Source organism: Myxocyprinus asiaticus, chromosome 38 (genome assembly GCF_019703515.2).
Source record: "Myxocyprinus asiaticus isolate MX2 ecotype Aquarium Trade chromosome 38, UBuf_Myxa_2, whole genome shotgun sequence".
Taxonomy (NCBI): domain Eukaryota; kingdom Metazoa; phylum Chordata; class Actinopteri; order Cypriniformes; family Catostomidae; genus Myxocyprinus; species Myxocyprinus asiaticus.
Window position 1 is genome coordinate 6,512,344 of NC_059381.1, and position 19,504 is coordinate 6,531,847.

At 40.0% G+C, this 19,504-nt stretch overlaps 1 protein-coding gene and 1 pseudogene across 3 annotated transcripts; both read right to left on the reverse strand.

Moving 5' to 3' along the window:
* LOC127428721 (proteinase-activated receptor 1-like) lies at positions 1 to 8,851 on the reverse strand. Of its 3 annotated transcripts, XM_051677280.1 has the most exons (4): positions 5,863 to 8,851; positions 5,365 to 5,594; positions 5,136 to 5,261; positions 1 to 4,988 (listed from the first exon to the last, which is right to left on the reverse strand). In XM_051677280.1, exons 3-4 carry the CDS (start codon positions 5,230 to 5,232, stop codon positions 3,856 to 3,858), a joined length of 1,230 nt encoding a protein of 409 aa, XP_051533240.1. In that variant the 5' UTR covers positions 5,233 to 5,261; positions 5,365 to 5,594; positions 5,863 to 8,851; the 3' UTR covers positions 1 to 3,855. The 3 variants fall into 3 exon arrangements, with proteins under 3 accessions (XP_051533240.1, XP_051533241.1, XP_051533242.1); XM_051677281.1 differs by lacking the exon at positions 5,863 to 8,851 and having other exon boundaries at positions 5,365 to 5,836; XM_051677282.1 differs by lacking the exons at positions 5,365 to 5,594; positions 5,863 to 8,851 and having other exon boundaries at positions 5,136 to 5,354.
* A 5,913-nt stretch (positions 8,852 to 14,764) lies between these two features.
* Positions 14,765 to 18,711, reverse strand: LOC127428520 (proteinase-activated receptor 1-like; annotated as a pseudogene).
* Positions 18,712 to 19,504: the final 793 nt, after the last annotated feature.

Sequence of the window (19,504 nt, forward strand, 5' to 3'; positions counted from 1 at the left end):
GGACCTTATCTTATTTATTTCCAGTTAATTTGATCTCATCTGGTGCAGTTGTGTGTAAGAATACAATTTAATGTACTGTGATGGAGGAAATTTGTCAATTTAATGGTTGACTTTACATCGGACCATGATGTGGAATGTCTACACTATATGATGCATTTCAAAAAGTAAAGAAATAGGATCATGTTAAATGAACAATGAGGAAGGGATGTTTGCAAAGCTAAGCTATAATATGGTTGGATTTATCACTCAAGAATATTTTATCATGAGCTGTTAATCAGACACGCAAGATATCAACACTCAACGATGGTGACAATTGACAAACACTGTAGATAAAAAATAAAATAAAATACAGATGATCATTAACATAGTTTCCATCCACCTTTTGCGCTGTTTTGTTATCGACAAAGTGAAAATGCGTAAAAAAATTTTTTGCAAAATTTGCCGTATTCTACCTGTTTCCATTCAAATGGCCTTTTATCGATAAAAATGGTGTGTTTGATGACTTTGTTGCATACACTCTAAAAAATGCTGGGTTAAAAATAACACAAATTGGGTTGTTTTTAGTCCAGCCTCTGTTTAAATATGGGACAGAACACAAATTGGGCTAAACTAACCCAGCAAGTTGGGTTAAATAAACAACCCAACCCAATGGGTTATCTGCTTCTAAAATTATTTGTTTTTGTTCAGACTATCTCAGCTCTGTTTGGTCCATTCTATGCAAGTTCTGGTGGCCAGAACTTTAAAGCTCCAAAAAGTACTCAAGGTCAGCATGAAAGTAATCCATAAGACTCTAGTGGTTAAATCCATGTCTTCAAAAGTGATGTTGGGCCTCATGTATTCAGATAGAAAACAAAGGCAGGCCTAACACAGTTGTAAAAACCTAACTCAAGCCCCCACATTCCAAAAATCGCGCCAAAATCAAACAAAGGGAGTCCAAAAGAGACTACAAATCCCATGAAGCCTTGCTCACTAAAGGATCGAACTCTCAACTCCTATTGGATGAGGCACACAACAGAACGCACCTCAAACCATGACATCATCAGGAGTTGAAGTACCTCTGAAATGCTTCCGGGATTTGCTTCCAGCAACTTTGTTCGTCCTGTATAGACGCAGCTCATCGCTGCTCTCAGGTGCAACCTCGTGGCACAAGGAAGTAACGTCCGACTTGAAACTGTGGCCATACAATCTCCATCTCGCTGGACGAGTTGAGATTACTCTGTGTTCAACCAAACACTCTAACGGATCCGAAGGAGACTGCCGAGCAATTCGCATCTTCATCCGTTTGCCTACAGAAGTGAAGAGATTAAAGATTTCTCTTCCATCTTCAATCAAGTTGACATTTCTGAGTTCTCCGCCAGCCCGCCGAGAATCAACAGTCGTACCGCCCGCTGACAGAGCGAGGAAACTGACTGGTTTCTCGCCGCCCCCATTCGCGGTCATATTCCCTGGCCGGAAGTCTCGCGTGACATACTCTCCACGAGAGTCACGTCCACCATTTTGTGCGCGTCCCTCCTTACACACACACACACACACACACACACACTGTCACACACACACACCTTATGTGTTATAGGATTATTTTTATTTCCATATCTAATCATATCACTGTTTAGTTTGTAGTTGTAAGTCGGAAGTTTATTGACTGCATTGTATTAATTATTAATTGATATTACTGCATAAATAAACTTTGTTTATATTACAAAGAGAAGTGTTTTGGTTTGTTTTGCATACGCCTGTGTCATGCTGACGGGATGTCATTGCTCGGATTCAAACCTTCATTCATTGTTTTTTCTTCGGATGTCGATTTTCCTAAGAAAACAATCTAATATTGAGACTGTTATACTATCTGGTTATTAGTCCCTGATTCCAGGGTGGTGCCCCGTCAATGTTAATCCTTATTAATATTCTATTGATTTTTGATAATTGATAATTATCTTTGATGATTGTTGAATTTGAATGATCAATAAGCTAGTGTTAATTTTAATTAATGTTTCATCGATGTTAAAAATGAACAATTATCTTTGATAATTAAAAAAAGCTAACACTGATTCTCATCAATGTTCTATTGATTTTAATAATTAATAATTATCTTTGATAATTATTCATTATTGCTAATAACCAAATCCAATCCTAAACATAGCGCACTACATTTACTGGAGCCCCATATGAGGTTTTAATGAGTTAGATTCAATTAATTAATTTAAATATTAATTAATAACTAAAGAAATAATTATTAATTATTTCTGATAGTAACACTGATCTAAACAACCAGTAAAGCCCTACAGTGATATGATAGGTGTGGGTGAGAAACAGATCAATATTTAAGTTCTTTCTTACTCTAAATCTCCACTTTCACATCTGAAAGAAAAGAAAAACTAAACAGGTGCCATGTGACTTATAGACGTGAAAATGAAGATTTATAGTAAAAAAAAAATATTAAAAAAAAACTTAAACATTGATGTTTCTCACTTTCACAGTCATTTTAACCCCTGGAACCATATAGATTACTTTTATGCTGCATTTATGTGCTGTTTGGGGCTTCAATGTTTTGGTCACCATTCAGTTGCATTGTATGGACCTACAGAGCTGAAATATTCTTCAAAAAATCTTAATTTGTGTTCAGCAGAAGAAAGTAAGTTGAACACATCTGGGATGCATGAGGGTGAGTAAATGATGAGAGAATTTCTATTTTTGGGTGAACTATCCCATTAAATGTTGCTTATAATACATACGTATAATATGTAATATAATATCGCAAAATAAATCTGCCCGTAAGCCGTTTTCATATAGAAATGTGGTATGTCCTTAATTGTGTACTTTTCGCCTCCCAGATGTCCCTAATAACACCACCAAATTTGCCAATTGATTTTATTTAATACAGGGAATTTTGCTGCCATTTTTTCAAAAGTAAGCTAAACAATAATTGCATAGAATTGGGCTATATGTTAGTGTTCCAGAAAAGCACACTGAAGCTTTACTCCTAGTATTGTTTATTTATTTTTAATTTAAAACATCTTCATGCACAGAAATGACATGTTTTCATCTGAAGCTATATGATAGGTGTGGGTGAGAAATAGATCAATATTTAAGTCCTTTCTTTTTCTATAAATCTCCTCTTTTGACAAGCCCCAAGCAGTAGGTGGCGATATGCACGAAGAATGCAAATCGTCAAAAAACAAAAGAAGAAGAATGTAAATGTGAAAGTGGAGATTTATGGTAAAAACCCACACACCTATCATATCACTTATAAAGATATGGATTTAACCACTGAAGTCTAATGGATAACTTTTATGATGACTTATATGATTTTTGGATATTCAAAGTTCTGGCCACCATTCATTTGCATTGGATGGACCTAAAGAGCAGAGATATTCTTCTAAAAATCTTCATTTGTGTTCTGCAGAAAAGAGAAAGTCATACACATCTGGGATGGCATAAGGGTGAGTAAACGAAAAGACAATTTTCATTTTTGGGTGAACTATTCCTTTAAAAGATGTTCAGATCTGCAAATAGATATCCATGCAATGGGGAAGTTACACTTCTAAACATTGCAACAGAAATTGGTGACTAGACAACCTTTACTAGTTATTTCGAAATAAACTCAACAACTGGTCCCCAAAATGCAAAACCTGACCAACACACACACTTACTTTTTGACTGCATGTTATATTTATATGACATTTTTGACTGTTATAATGCTTGCTTTAATGTGAATCAGGCCAGATAGTTTCTGGCCAAATAAAAATTTCCAGTTTCCTGTCAATGGCACAATGACCAGCAATACAAACATTAAAGTGTATACAGTCACTGGAAAAATTCAAACAAATTATTTCATTAGCTGTTTTACTTAACATTTCACACCTTCATCCGTGTCTGACTGTACTCACAGCTCAAGTGAGATGATTTTGACTGAGTGCGTGTGTTTGATAGTGTGGTTGCTTTTCGCCACCAAAACACAGAGCTGATCTGCTGTCTGCACTGAGACGAGCCGTAGTAGTACAGCAGAGGGTCCAGGAAAACACTTGAGCTTCCTGCACACACAGCCATCATGTAATATTTCCCCTCCTCAGTGTGGCCTCCTGTGGCTAAACGAACACAGTGGTACAACAGTATGCCATTGGTTGGTGCAAAGCATGCCACAAACTCTGTCAGCACGGCAATAGCCATAATCACAGCTCTCCTTCGTTTGGCTGAGGATGATAATGATGTTGCTAAGTGGTCAGGCTTGGCATTGAGCACATATATGATGGTAGAGTAGCTCGCCAAGGTAAAGACCAGTGGCAAGAAGAAGTAGAGGCAGGAGAGGATGGAGAACTGATACACATACAACTGCGTGTGCTGCAGGATGTCGTGGCAGGTGATGCCCACATTCTCGATCTTGAACGTTTGCCTTACAGAGAGAAGTGGCACTGTGCCAGCGAGTGCCAGCAGCCAGACCAGCGTACATATGCATGTGGCATTTCTCGTGCTCCGCCAGGATAGAGAAGCGACAGGAAACGCCACGGCCACCAGTCTGTCCACACTCATGCACATCATCAGCAGTATAGAGCAGTACATGTAGCAGTAGTAAGCTGCGCTGAAAACACGACATGTCACCTCGCCAAACACCCAATCTGAACCATTCAGGTGGTAGTGGATCTTCAGAGGCAGCAGCAGGGTGAAGAGCAGGTCAACACATGCCAGGTGAGACATGTAGATCACAGCTGGTTTCTTTGCTTTAATCCAGTAGGTGAATGTCACCAAGGCCAATGTGTTTAGGGGCATACTAATGAGCAAGACGAGGATGTAGAAAGAGGGCATGATGTGTGCAACCAGGAGGCCTTTGAGGAATAGAACATCCCCATCTGAGATGTTGAATGTCCCTAAATGTGCTGTAGTCTTGTTGCATTTTGCTGCACCCAGCTCGGTGCTGTTACACGCATATGCATCTTGATAGTCATCGGGCCATAATTCTGGGATTATGGCAATCATATTGGGCATATCTAGTCCTATAACCAAACATGCAAAAACACAAAACCATTAGTGAATGCTTAGTGAACACCACCAGACAACTACATTTGCTATTGGTTTTCACCCAGATCAAACATGTTAATGGCTTCTCATTTAGCCTAATAGAAAAGTCCTACATACTGTACCTGGAGGAAGATCATAGGGATAGTTTCCGGAAGAATTTCCATACCAAAACACTTCGTCCGGATGGGAAATGTTTTCTATCGGCCAATCGGTTTCCATTGTAACAGCTAAATTGCACTCAGAGCTGTCTGTAACCAAACAAACAAAACAGAAAATTTCATGTTAAATTCAAGTTAAAACGCATCAACAAGACATAAAATCATAGCACTTAAAATCATGAGATGTACTTACCTTTCACTGCAGTGCAGACATGTGCAACTATAACTGAAAGCACCAATCAGATGTCAGCTTTGTAAGAAAATACAGTCTGCTTCGATGTTAATGCCACTCAACCAAATTTCTTTTGAGTATCCGCCTCAACCCAGAAGGCTTATTTATTTATACAAATGTCTGCACCTAAGTGTCACCACAAACCGTACGGGTTTTCACATCTTCAGCATCATCAAACGATTATGGGAACTCTGCCGGACAAATGGGCACCAGAATTTGATTACCATACAGACTGAAACTTTTGTCAATTCTAATTAACATCAGGAGTGCAACTTCATTAACACTGAGAGCATAAAAGCATTTGCATAATTAGCGGTAAACTATTTGACAAATTACAAAATGGGATGACTTTAGAATGATAAAAACAAGGTTTCAATCACCCATCTATATAAGTTAAACCATATATGAGCAGGACATAAAATAAAATGAATGTTAAAAATGTAATATTAAAAGCCATACTTGTTCATTCATAGTTGAACTGATACCATAGGTAAAAGCAAGATAGCTTTGACTGCCATGGGTATCGATCAGCTGTCGGTTTCTAACTCCTAACTTATGTACTGTACAGCTCAAGTTCTTCTGTGTGGATTACCATGTCATGATTACAGTGTACAATGTTGTGACATCAGTTGACCCTTTAAGCTCCACTGATATCATTGTCATTTAGCAGATGATTTTATCCAGAGCGACTTGTGAGCGACAAATGAGACACATAGCAAGCAATTTGTCATACAAAGTTTAACAACATCTGTAGCAGTGCTCAAATTGAGGGGGGCTGGGGGGATCCGGGACCCCCCATAAGAAGTAAAAAATAGACTTAGGGGGGTCCCCAAGATACTTATATTTTAGTAAAAATAATAATGACAAATCTGTGTAGGGCTTTACTGGTTGTTTAGCGTGCAAAGTGTTATTGATAAGAACGGAGTGCAAATTTACAGTGACTATAGTACCCTGAAGGGTTTTATTCAGGCCCTGTAATTGTTCTTATTGGAGTCGTCATCTCTGCTGGATTTTTGGACGATGGCGACGTGTGCATCTGAAGCTGGCGAACTGTTCTGGACCAAGTGGTCTCGGTATGTCAACCTGAGCCCACATGTGTCCACGACGGCAGTCAATGAGCAGAGCCAATCGGTTCAGTAGGTCCTGGCCAACTAACAGTGGTTCCGTATTAATGGGACATATGTAAACAGGGACTGTTAGCATCATCCCTTGAAAGGTGTCAATCCAGGCCCGTGTTGTGATAGACGACCTATCTTGCATGTAGCTTGTGATGCTTACGTTGCAGGTTTCTGTCTATAATGGTTTGCCAAGGGAGAGCTTTGCTCTAGCCACCACTGCGAAGGGGTTGGAACCCATTAGACTATTTCGGAACCGGTGTTGAGTAGTGCGTGGGAGTTGAATGACCCATGTGTCAGGCGTTGCCTTTACGGTACAGATCGCCCAAGAAGGTCAGAAAAGTAGGGTGTGGCATGTTAGGAGTGACTGTTTTGGGGAGCAACTTGGACACTGTTCCCCTTTTCCCGACCTACAAAGTAAACTTTCACATTAACGGGAGGGGGTACATCATCTAGTCATACTGACGGGGTTTCAGTGCCGTGTTCCTTTGAGGAGGTCGACGGACCTGGAGAACAATGGAGCACGTCAAGCTTGTTTACTAACTCAGTCAAGCATCTCCTTATGCCCTCCATTTCTTTTCTCAAATCTTGTTCTCTGAGGGGATTTGAAACCTTTTCTACCCACTTACCTTCTTGTTTGGGTTTTCGTTCGAACCGCGCCTTTCCTTTCGGCCGGCGAAAGTTTTGTTGTTTAGGCCTGCCGTGACCCTGGGGGTGTGTCTGGTTACCACCCCCCGGTTCTGTTTCCTACCCTGCTGGCGAGGTGATCGGCACCTCTGGGGTCCGGTTCTAGCATTGACCTTAACGCAAGGCATTTTGTTGCCTTCAAGCGCTAGGTCTGCATATTCTGAGGCTTGGATCCCCAGGGCTCTGGCGTCGCCTTCATGCCCTTGGGCAGGGCACATGCGTGTCTCCCATGCCAGTTGCGCGTACCTTCTGATTTCCTGCATGGTGGGGTTGCCCGTTCTGCAGTGCATCATGACGTCATATCACATGCACTCGAGGAGGTTGTGAAGGAAAAGAGATTGAAAGCTCGTTCCTCCTCCAGACCTTGGAAGTACGTGGTTCTCAGTCGTCTATAATACATACGCGGAGGCTTGTGCCTCTTCTGGGTGATGGCAAAAGCAGCTATGGTAGCGGAGGCTTCGTCGGTATACAGCGAATACTCCTCGCGTAAGGCTTTACACAGAGCTGAGTAGCAGTTTTGTGTACCAGTCGGTAGTGTTTCCATGAACGCATGGACACTCCTTACCGTGGTCTTCCATATAAGCTTACGTTTTTCACACGACGAAGCGTAAGGCAAGTCAAACAGGCAGTGCTCAATTTCCCTAAGATAATTGTTGATGTTTGAATCTCGATTACTTGGGTCAAAGCGTTCTATGTCCCCTGCGAGGGACTCGAGTTGTCGGATGCACAAGCATTGGTGTCAGTATGACCACAGGTCGTCCGAGTCATCCGAAACACCATAATCACTCGGATCGCTATAGCGATGAGGACGACTTCCTCCCCTTCGTGGTGGGGAAGGAGTCCAGTCGACGCATGGGGGTGGACCCTGAGTTGCGTACAGCTCCCTGGCTAATGGGATCTTCGAGCCGCTTACACCACTCTGGGCTTGAAAATAATTGTCCCCCCTCCTTGGTGTGGAAACAGTCAGTTTGAAATGCACGGTGGCGTGACTGAAAACTGACTGTGAAGGGAAACTGTAAGGAGGGGCACCTGCATCCAACCAGCGGGCCGCTGGAGGAGCTTGAAAGGTGTCTTGGAGGACGAAGTCAGAGACTGTACCACTAGGGGCAGCTCGGCTCCTAGCGTGTGTCCCTGGGTTTCTCAAGGGCACATTTCTACTTGTATCACTAAAAAGGGGGCCCTCTTCTGTGTCAGATGTTGTGCTGTGCTTTTCAGCTGCACTTGATCTGTCTCTACTTTTAGCTGGGCAGCTTGAAGCTGCCTGTGCAGGGTTTCGTTTTTCTCCTGCATCTGGGCATTATCTTCCTGTGCCTGGACTTTCTCAGCTTGGGTGCACCTAACGTCTTGGTGCAGTCTGAGATTTTCCCTCTGCACTGCTTGATAGCTGCTCTGCAGCTGGGCGAGCTGGGGCTGGTGCTTGGCGGTTTGCAGTTGGGTTTTGCGGTGATGGAGAAGGAACATTTGGCCCACTAGGTCCGGGATTGTGCGCTCTGGCTTCCCGACCGGGTTGTTGACATAATCAACTAGTTCCTGCAATGCTTCATCACAATGACTAATATTGTAGCCGTTAAGGTTATCTCTCTCCTCTACGGAGAGATGGAGGACAGCAGCGACCACATCTTGCAGCGCTGGGTCGACTGACCTCTGTGGAGCTTCAGCTCCAGTCACGCGGGGCGATTGGTGACTCATTTTACTGGGCAGTAAAAATTCTTGCGACACAGTGGCTCTGATAGCTTGTTGTTTTACAGTTGCTATAATGCTGACACGAACGCACAGGTGAGAGGCTTCAACCTGTGGCTTACGGGCTACTGTTATGTATTGTGCAAATTTCACTGTGTTCTCTCTTTGGTAGACGTCAATGAAGTGACATGGCACCTCTCTGTAACATCTAGATGAAAGCATTAGGAGTTAAACAACAACAACAGCAGGTTTTAAGCAGACTATCATACATTTACCAACCCCTAATTCACTCTTAAGAGCACTTTCACACCACACTGGCTTATGTTTGGCAAGTTGTGAGAAGTAAATTGTCAAACAGAACCAAATTTTGAAGTAATAATTCAAGTTATTACTTTGGATTCTTATGCATACACACTGTGACAGAACTGGCACGTAGGATGCCTCACATGGGGCACCAATTATTATGTAGGGCTTTACTGGTTGTTTAGATCAGTGTTACTATCAGAAATAATTAATAATTATTTCTTTAGTTATTAATTAATATTTAAATTAATTAATTGAATCTAACTCATTAAAACCTCATATGGGGCTCCAGTAAATGTAGTGCGCTACGTTTAGGAGCGGGTTTGGTTATTAGCACTAATTAATAATTATCAAAGATAATTATTAATTATTAAAATCAATAGAACATTGATGAGAATCGATGTTAGCTTTTTTAATCCTTTAAATCAACACTTATCAAAGATAATCATTAATTGTTAACATCGATGAAACATTAACTAAAATTAACACTAGCTTATTGATCATTCAAATTCAACAATCATCAAAGATAATTATCAGTTATCAAAAATCAACAGAATATTAATAAGGATTAACATTGACGGGGCACCACCCTGGAATCAGGGACTAATAACCAGATAGTATAACAGTCTCAATATTAGATTGTTTTCTTAGGAAAATCGACAACCGAAGAATATCGATTTTCGGGAGAAAAAAAACAATGAATGAAGGCTTAAATCCGAGCACTGACATCCCATCAGCATGACACAGGTGTATGCAAAACAAACCAAAACACTTCTCTTTGTAACATAACAAAGTTTATTTATGCAGTAATATCAATTAATAATTAATACAATGCAGTCAATAAACTTCCGATTTACAACTACAAACTAAACAGTGATATGATTAGATATGGAAACTAAAATAATCCTATAACACATAAGGTGTGTGTGTGTGTGTGTGTGTGTGTGTGTGAGTACGTGAGTAGAGAGAGAGAGAGAGAGAGAGAGAGAGAGAGAGAGAATTAAGTGACGGCCCTAAAGATGATTTTGCGATCGTGAGAGAGAAAGCAGCTGTTAGTTTATCGCTCAGAGACGCGGTGGACAGCTCGTAAACAGTCCCGCGTTCTTTGACTCTTAGTAGATAACTCAGTTTGCCGGTCTCACCCGCGATGGCGAAAATGCACAACAGTGCAATTTGGTTGGACCACACAGCAAAACAGATTTGTGATAATTAATACCCTGAGTATTAATAATGAGCGGACATGGCGGTCCGTAAACTGTACAAGCAAAAACCTTGAAACACAAGAATAACACACTATAATATTCTATCTCTGCCCAGACGTAAACCTCTTACTTGAATCGCAAGAGGATGCAGAATGTGTGTTCATCCGTCCTTTAATTCCGACCCGGTTCCTTGAGGCTCGTGTGATGACGGGAGGCCGTTTCCTTGCTCTGTTGGCGGGCACGGCTGTTGATTCTCGGCGGGCTGGCGGAGAACTCAGAAATGTCGACTTGATTGAAGATGGAAGAGAAATCTTTAATCTCTTCACTTCTGCAGGCAAACGGATGAAGATGTGGATTGCTCAGCGGTCTCCTTCGGATCCGTTTGAGTGTTTGGTTGAACACAGAGTAATCTCAACTCGTCCAGTGAGATGGAGATTGTATGGCCACAGTTTCAAGTTGGACGTTACTTCCTTGTGCCACAAGGTTGCACCTGAGAGCAGCGATAAGCTACGTCCATACACGGTGAACAAAGTTGCTGGAAGCAAATCCCGGAAGCATTTCAGAGGTATTTCGATGTCATGGTTTGAGGGACGTTCTGTTGTGTGCCTCATCCAATAGGAGTTGAGAGTTCGATCCTTTAGTGAGCAAGGCTTCATGGGATTGTAGTCTGTTTTGGACTCCCTTTGTGTGATTTTGGCGCAATTTTTATCAGTATAATTTATGACCTGGTATGTGGGGGCCTGAGTTTGGTTTTTATGACTGTGTTAGGCCTGCCTTTGTCTTCTATCTGAATACATGAGGCCCAACATCTGATTAAATTCATGCAGTGGGTATGGTAAATTTTGTGAATTAATTATTTACAATAATTTATATTAAGTTTGTTTATAGGCTAGTTGTCATGTCTCTTTAAAATGTAAACGCCCCGCCTCACATCTAAAGACCGCTAAGCACATGACATCGTTGACATGACTGCTTGCTTGGCGCCGCACCGGTGAAGCTAACTTTAGCTAAAAAATAGAGAATAATAAACCTCCACTCGCAGTCGGGAAGAGAAAGCTTCTTACTGACTTTTCTGAGGGGTAATTTTCTCTCTCTCTCTCTATATATCTTTCTACTTTATCTATCCACTCCATGTCGGGGCTTTTGTTTTCCTTGCATAAATTGGAAACATTTAGGCTTACTCAATTTTCATTATTAATAGGCCTGGTTCTACGGGGGTGCTAGAGATCACGATGAAGATGAGTGACAGCTTTTTAGTGATTATAAAGGGAGCGCTCCTTGTGCGCTTTCTATGCTATATATATAATCCATTCAGAAATTGTTTAAAACTTGTTTTTCATGCTGCTAAGAGGAGGACCAACGGCCACGTACATGCTGCAAAGTTTCGGGAATCACATCCGCATATAAATGCGGGATTCACTCTTGAAATAGCAATGATTGACATATTGATAACCATAGCATTGTTTGTTCCTGAATAAAGCAGCCTTTTTGACTGAAATGGTTGAATAGTCTGCTGACTGACTCACTCACTCATAACAGTCCCTTGCCGCCACCTACTGATGTAACAATGTAACTGCACTGAAATTGTTGAAAAATCCCCACCAACACTAACACACAGACTGACAGCCTGTCTTGTCACAATTTATATTTTTAATATCTAATAAACTAGTTTCATGCATTTAAACAAGTCTTTTGGAACAAACATTATAATCACAAAGTATCACATCAATCATCCAGTTGTATTTAGGGTAGTAAATACTACATTGGTAAATAATGCTAGAATTATTCTGTTGGATGTACACTACTGTTCAAAAGTTCAAAAATTTCTTCTGCTCACCAAGCCTGCATTGATTTGATCCAAAATACAGTAAAAACAGTAATACAGTGAAATCTTAGTGAGTCTGGAAACCATCTGATTATTTTCTACTGTTTTTGAGACATTTCAATGTATTTTGAAGTCACATGCTTTTACGGGTCTTCAAGTGCCTTATATGTAGTCCCCTGGTTTATTTGCCATAGTTGCCCTTTTGGGTCTGCTGCTTTGTCACTCTCTAAATCCAGTATTACTTGGAATAAGCCATTTAAAAAAAGAATAGTAGCTTATCTCTCTTTGTTATATAACATTGGACTGAAAATGTATATATTTTGTATTCTTTATCAACACAAAAGCCTGTTCTTTTATGTAAGGCTGTTTTTAATAATAGTATATAGTTATGCATATTACGATCAAATAAATATATTGCATATTTTGTATAAATTGTCTATTGCGAGACTTTTTTGAGAATTTTTTTGGGTATATTAAGTGCATGTTAAGAGCAGTAATAAGTGAAATCAGTGTGGGTTGGTTAAGTGCTCATGGAAAAGATGTGTTTTCAGCTGGTTCTTGAATGTTGAGAAGGTAACAGCAGATCGTGTTGAGGTTGGAAGTTCATTCCTCCACAGTGGAACAGAGAAAGTGAACGATTGTGAAATACACTTTGAGCCTCTTTGTGATGGGACCACCAGGTGTCGCTCGTTCATAGACCACAGAGTGCGAGTTGGAGCATAGACCTGAATAAGTGAATTGAAGTAAGAGGGTGCGTTCCATTGGCTGTCCTGAAAGCCAGAGTCAAAGCCTTGAATTTCATGTGGGCAGCTACAGGTAGCCAGTGGAGTGAAATCAAGAGTGGAGTGTCATGCGCCCTTTTCGTCTGATTGAAGACCAGACATGCTGCTGCATTCTGGACCATCTGCAATGACTTAATTGTTTTTGCATTGCAGTAGTCCAGTCTTGAAATGACCAGAGCTTGGACCAGGAGCTGTGTAGCATTCAGAGAGGAAAGGTCTGATTTTCCTGTGTCTTGGCAAGGCTAAGCTGAAGGTGTCGTTCCTTCATCCAGGCTGAAATGTCCGAGAGGCAGGCAGAGATATGAGCTGAGACAGCAGGGTCATCAGGCTGAAATGACAGATAGAGCTGCGTATCATCTGCGTAGCAGTGGTGGGAAAAGCCATGTGCCTCAATGACAGGTCCGAGTGATGTTGTGTACATTGAGAAGAGGAGGGGTCCAAGCACTGATCCTTGAGGAACCCCTGTGGTCAGCTGGTGTATCATGTTGCTGCAGTTGTAAAAGCCACTGATAGCATTGACAATTATACAGTAAGGATGCTGTTAAAAACACACGGCACATAATGTCTCATGCGTGAAAAAACAAACATAGTTAAACTGACTGGAACAGCATGCTCACAACAAATTAGGCTACATCAATAACTTAAAAGTTATGAAAATAACATATGAGATTGGTAATAACATTTACAGGTAAGAAAAATACATCTAGAGTACTGTGTATCGGTTGACCTTGAAAATATTACCTTGCGACATACACGTACTGTGCAAGTTACTTTTGTCAAATGAGTCGCATTGTAGCAAATCAAAACGCAACGTTGGAGTTTTGCATGTCAACCGGTATAAAGCGGAACAGTGCCCACCCACTTTTTCAGCTGCCTGGGTTCCGGAATGCTTCATCCAATGTCTTACAAATACAGTTTTATTTTATTTTTTAAAAAGAAGTTTAAAATACAGTAACTTTTAACTCAAAAAATCTACTGTTGATGTTTGGATCCAGTAAGTGTTTAAAACATTGATGTTTTCTAAGGAATGAGGAAGTAAAGTTTTAAAGTGCATAACTAAATATTGCAAAATAAATTCATAAATAGATAACCTTCACTTCTGGTTTTCTACAAGATAAAATCAACAGTATTTTGTGGCAAGACAACTACTGTTACAAGCTAGGAACAGTGTATTACAAAAGTGCTTCAGTAATATGATGCATATTGTAAAGTATATACATATACTACATTTAAAATCTACAAAAAGGTGCTGCGTTGACAGATACAGTAGATGTTGGTTTGTTGGTTCAGCTGTGTTTCCTAAAACTGCTTTCCCATAATTTATTTTCATGACCACTGCCTCTGTGTTGAATAAAATCAATATATCACAGGCTTGGATAATACCATTACCAGTTTCCAATCACTTAAGAGGTAATTGCAAGGTGACAGTTGATACTGGTGACAAAACTTTGATATGTGCAGTAGAAAAACAAAACACATTTCTAGTCTTCTAAAAGGAATCTTTTCATGGGCAAACTATGGTGTGAACAAAATTATTGTTCCAAACTTTGCTAAACATCTTGCATTAAGGAATAAGTAACTAAAATTCTATGCATCAATATACATATATACTGTCCATATATACATGATATATATGATAATGTTTTTTTGTTTTGTTTTTTTTATACCAAAATATGGCAGTTGGCTTTGAAATAGTTTGTGAGTTGTAAAAAGGAAAGTAAAATATAACAAATGTTACAATTTCCCCTGGCCTACCCTACTCACAGCTCAGGATGTTGTGTGTGTGCTTGTGCTTGCTGATGTGGTTGGATTTTTGGCCTTTTTCCACCAAAACAGAGAGCTGATCTGATGTTTGCACTGAGAGGAACCGTAATAGTACAACAGAGGATCCAGGAAAACACTTGTGCTCCCCAAACACAGATACACCAAGTAAGCTGCATAAGCCGCATCGCTCTCCCTGCTATGACCTCTCGTTGCCAGATGAACACAGTGGTACAACAGGATGCCATTGGTCGGTGCAAAGCACAAAACAAACTCTATCAGCACAGCAATAGTCATAATCACAGATCTCCTTTTGTTGCCTGAGAATGGTGATGATGATGTAGAATGAGGGCATGACACGTGTGACCAGGAGACCTTTGAGAAAGAGCAGAGCTTCCTTTGAGATGACACATGTCCCCGAGATCTGTGTAGTTGCATTGCATTTCACTTCACCTGGATTGATGCTGTTACATAAATTTATATCATGATTTTCAGAAGAGTGTCCTCTGTAACCAAACACACATCAACAGATGTGTCGATCAGAACTGTGAACAGTACCAAACGAATAAATGTGAATTCAGGGTTTGATCAAGATCTTCAAAGTCTCTGTGAAATCAAACACAGGACTATTTATTTTTTGTAAAAGAACTGTTAGCAATTTACTGTATTAGGACCTGTAGCAACAAATATCGTTTTATGTGCGTGTCTTTTAAGATCTGCTTATCCTCTAAACCAGGGGTAGGCAACTATTTTGTTAAAGGGGCCACATCGGGCTTTAAGTAGTGCATAGGGGGTCACATTTTATTCCTTTTGAGATATAATGTTCTGCTTTGATTTGGTTTTTGTGTCTTTTAAGCCCAGAAATAGTTGTGTACTCACTTTTCTGAAGTGTCTATGTGACTAATGGAACTATTCTGCAATTGCATAAAGTATTGTATTGCTCTACAAAGTTAGATACTTTTTTATCAGGCATTAAAAACTGAGCTTATTATACATTATTTATTTTACCATCTCTACTTCCCTGTTCATTTATTATTCAATTTAACACTCTGTATATCAGGGGTCTGTTTTAATAATAAATAATAATAAAAAATAAATAAATTATAGAACTTTTAATGTTTGTTGCAAAGGGTGTGAGTTTACTTTATTGTCAAAACATTACCCGTTTACAGGCTAAAATGGTCATGGTCTCGTCAATGGTTTGACTTTCCATTCAGCACACAACTGAAAAAAAAACAAAAAAAAAAAAAAAACAGGTTGCATAACTATGATAAATGATTACTGCAAGAGATGGATTAACATACAGGTGAGAGGGGACTTCAATATTTCTAAATTGCACAAATAAAAAATAAATATACATATTCATCTCTCGCTTGCTTTTGCTCGTGTGTCAATGATTACCCCTCCGCATGTCAGTGATGCCAAGATCTACTTTTATATTTAATTTCATCACTGAAAAGGTTTAGCTGCAAACTTACTAGCACTAAACATCACAAGCAGCCTCAAGAATGGACACAGAGTGTTCAAAGGGGAAAGCGAGAGCTAGAAAGAGCACACTCGTGTGCATGATTGCCAGATTGCACTAAATAAGTATAACATTAGGCAGAATATTTCCAATTTGTCCAAGCATAAATTTAAAATTGGGGTGTGTTGCATCTCTTATCTGGCAACCCTGAGCATATTAAACGCTTGTGGAGGAACGTTACGTCCCAATGCAAGATAACTGAAATATTAAATGAAAAAAGAAACGCTTTTAGGATGAATGAGCCGCGGGCCACATTAAACCATGTGGAGGGCCGGATCCGGCCCGCGGGCGGTAAGTTGCCCAGGTCTGCTCTAAACTGAAACTCAAGAAACAGGTGTTGAATAATTCTCTTTTTTAGAATAATTATATTTAGTGACAGTAGTAATGATAGGTAATACATGAGTAATGACTGGATTAGTCTGGTTGCATTTCACCAATAAGAAATATGTGATGATGCTGATTGCTTCTCATTCCACCTCTTAGATGAATTCCAGATACTATACCTGAAAAAACAGCCCAGAAAAAGTAAACGAAAAGGTGTTCTGTAGTGGAAATGTTGTTTTTTTTTTGGCACATCATTTTTCAGTGTAACAGCTATATTGTGTTCTCAGGTCTCAGGAGGATAAAGACAGACACACTTACAATGCTTCTTCATTTGCTGAGTGCTCAGCATTTCCTGTATGGAAAGGCCAGAATGTGTGTTAAAAAGTGGTAACACCATTGGTCCCATCATACTCCATCAAACCCATTTGGCTGCCATTATACAACTCACAGAGCCCATGAGAAAGGCTTCTGGAATTTAAACACATTACTGAGAATGAGACATAGATAGATGCTGGTTGGTTTTGGTGTGTTTTCTAAAGCTCTACCATGGTTTCATTACATAATATCCTGACCACTGCCATGTGTACCATGTTAAGAGCAAGAAATGAATAAAATCACTATATCACAGGCTTCTGCTATTACCAGTATTTAATCACATAGGTGGTAACTGCAGGTTGACATTTGATATAAGGTGACAAACCTTTAATACATTATGTATGCTAGGTTTGCAAAGAAAATAAATGTCTGCTCTCTCAAAAAAAAAAAAAAAAAAAAAAAAAAGATTTCCCAAGGAATCTTTTCATGGACAGACTATGCTGTAAACAAGATTAACAAACCTTGTAAACATCTGGGTTTGGCAATAAGTAACTGAAATTCTGTGGAGCGTTCATCAAGTGCATTACATCTAATAACAGAAACAGAAAACCATGTCTAAACAAACTTTACATGAGTTGAAATCTCAACAATAGCATTTAAATTCTTTGCCAAAAGAACAGTAGTTATAAACTTTGTGTGTATCTTTATGTTTGATAGTGTGGTTGTTTTATAGTGTGGTTGTTTTTTCGCCTTTTTCCACCAAAAAGCTATAGCTCCCTGCTATGACCTCCCGTTGCCAGATGAACACAGTGGTACAACAGGATGCCACTGGTCTGTGCAAAACACAAAACAAACTCTATCAGCACAGCAATAGCCATAATTACAGATCTCCTTTTTTGGCCTGAGGATGGTGATGATGATTTTACAAACTGATCAGGCTTGGAACGGAGTATGTATATGGTGGTAAAGTAGCTTGCCAAGGTGACGACCAGCGGCAAGAAGAAGTAGAGGCAGGAGAGGATGAAGAATATGTACACATACCGCTGTACGTAATTCCCCACATGGCAGGTGATGCCCACATTCTTGACCTTGAATGTTTGTGTTATGGAGAGAAATGGCACCGTGCCAGCAAGTGCCAGGAGCCAGACTAGCAAACAAAAGCAAGTGCCCTTCCTTGATCTCCACCTGGATAGAGAAGCAACAGGTAATGTCACGGCCACCAGTCTGTCCACACTCATGCACATCATCAGCAGTATAGAGCAGTACTTGTAGCAGTAATAAGCCACACTGAAACACGACAAACCACCTCGCCAAACACCCAATCTGAACCGTTCAGGTGGTAGTGGATCTTCAGAGGCAGCAGCAGGGTGAAGAGCAGGTCCACACACACCAGGTGAGACATGTAGATCACAGCTGGTTATTTTAATCAAATCCTAATGGTGAATGTTACCAAGGCCAATGCGTTTAGGGGATAAATGAGGAGGAGGGCATGATGCATGTGACCAACAGACCTTGAGAAAGAGCACAGCTTCCTTTGAGATGAATAATGTGTCCACGATCTGTGTAGTTCCATTGCATTTCACTGCACCTGGATCAGTGCTTTTACACAAATTTATATCATGAATTTCAGTAAAAGTGTTCGCTGTAACCAAACACACAACAACAAAGAAAAACCAGATCAGAACTTTACCAAACAAATAAATGTGAATTGAGGCCTTGATGAAGAGCTAAAAAGTCTCTGCAGAAACAAATACAGGACAATTTTCTTATTGTAAGAGTACTGTTAGCAATCTACTGTATCAGGACCTGGAGCAACCTGGAGATTTTTATGTGCGTGTGTTTTAAGATCTGCTTTTCCTCCAAACTGACACTCAAGTAACAGGCAGTGAATTATATTAGATATTTGATTTTTAGAATAATAATTTGTTTATGGACAGTCATAATGATAGGTATTATTAATGGCTTGATTAGTCTGGTTGCATTTCACCCAGAAGAAATATGTGAAGATGATACTGATTGCTTCTCAATCCACCTCTTAGATGAGTTCCAGATATTGTACCTGAAGGAACAGTGGAGAAAAGGTTTCCTGGAGTGATTTTATCAGAATACTCACTGTGTGTAGGGGAAATGTTTTGTACTGGCACATCAGTTACCAAGTTAACAGCTAATTTGTGTTCAGAGCTATCTGTAACCAAACAAAACAGAAGGTTTCATAACACTTTCAGATATGTGTGCAAGTATGTCATGACTACAGTTAGTTCAGTGTTGGGGAGTAACGGAATCTAAAGGAATATGTTACAAATGACATTTTTCAGCAAGTATTCTGTAATCTGTAGTGGAATACATTTTAAAAATAACCCTCCCAACCCTTAGTAAGTTACAATGTGGCAACATCACTTGACCTTTGAACCTCCATTGAGTCCACGTGGCTGCCATTGTAAAAGCCACTGATCGCATGGACAGTCAGGGGAAGGATGCTGTTATCGACACACAGCACAGCTAAAATTGAGATAAGAAAGAAACGTTGGTTGGTTTAGGTGTGCAGTTGTGGCTCCAGAACTTTTCAAATGAAGTGGCCACGA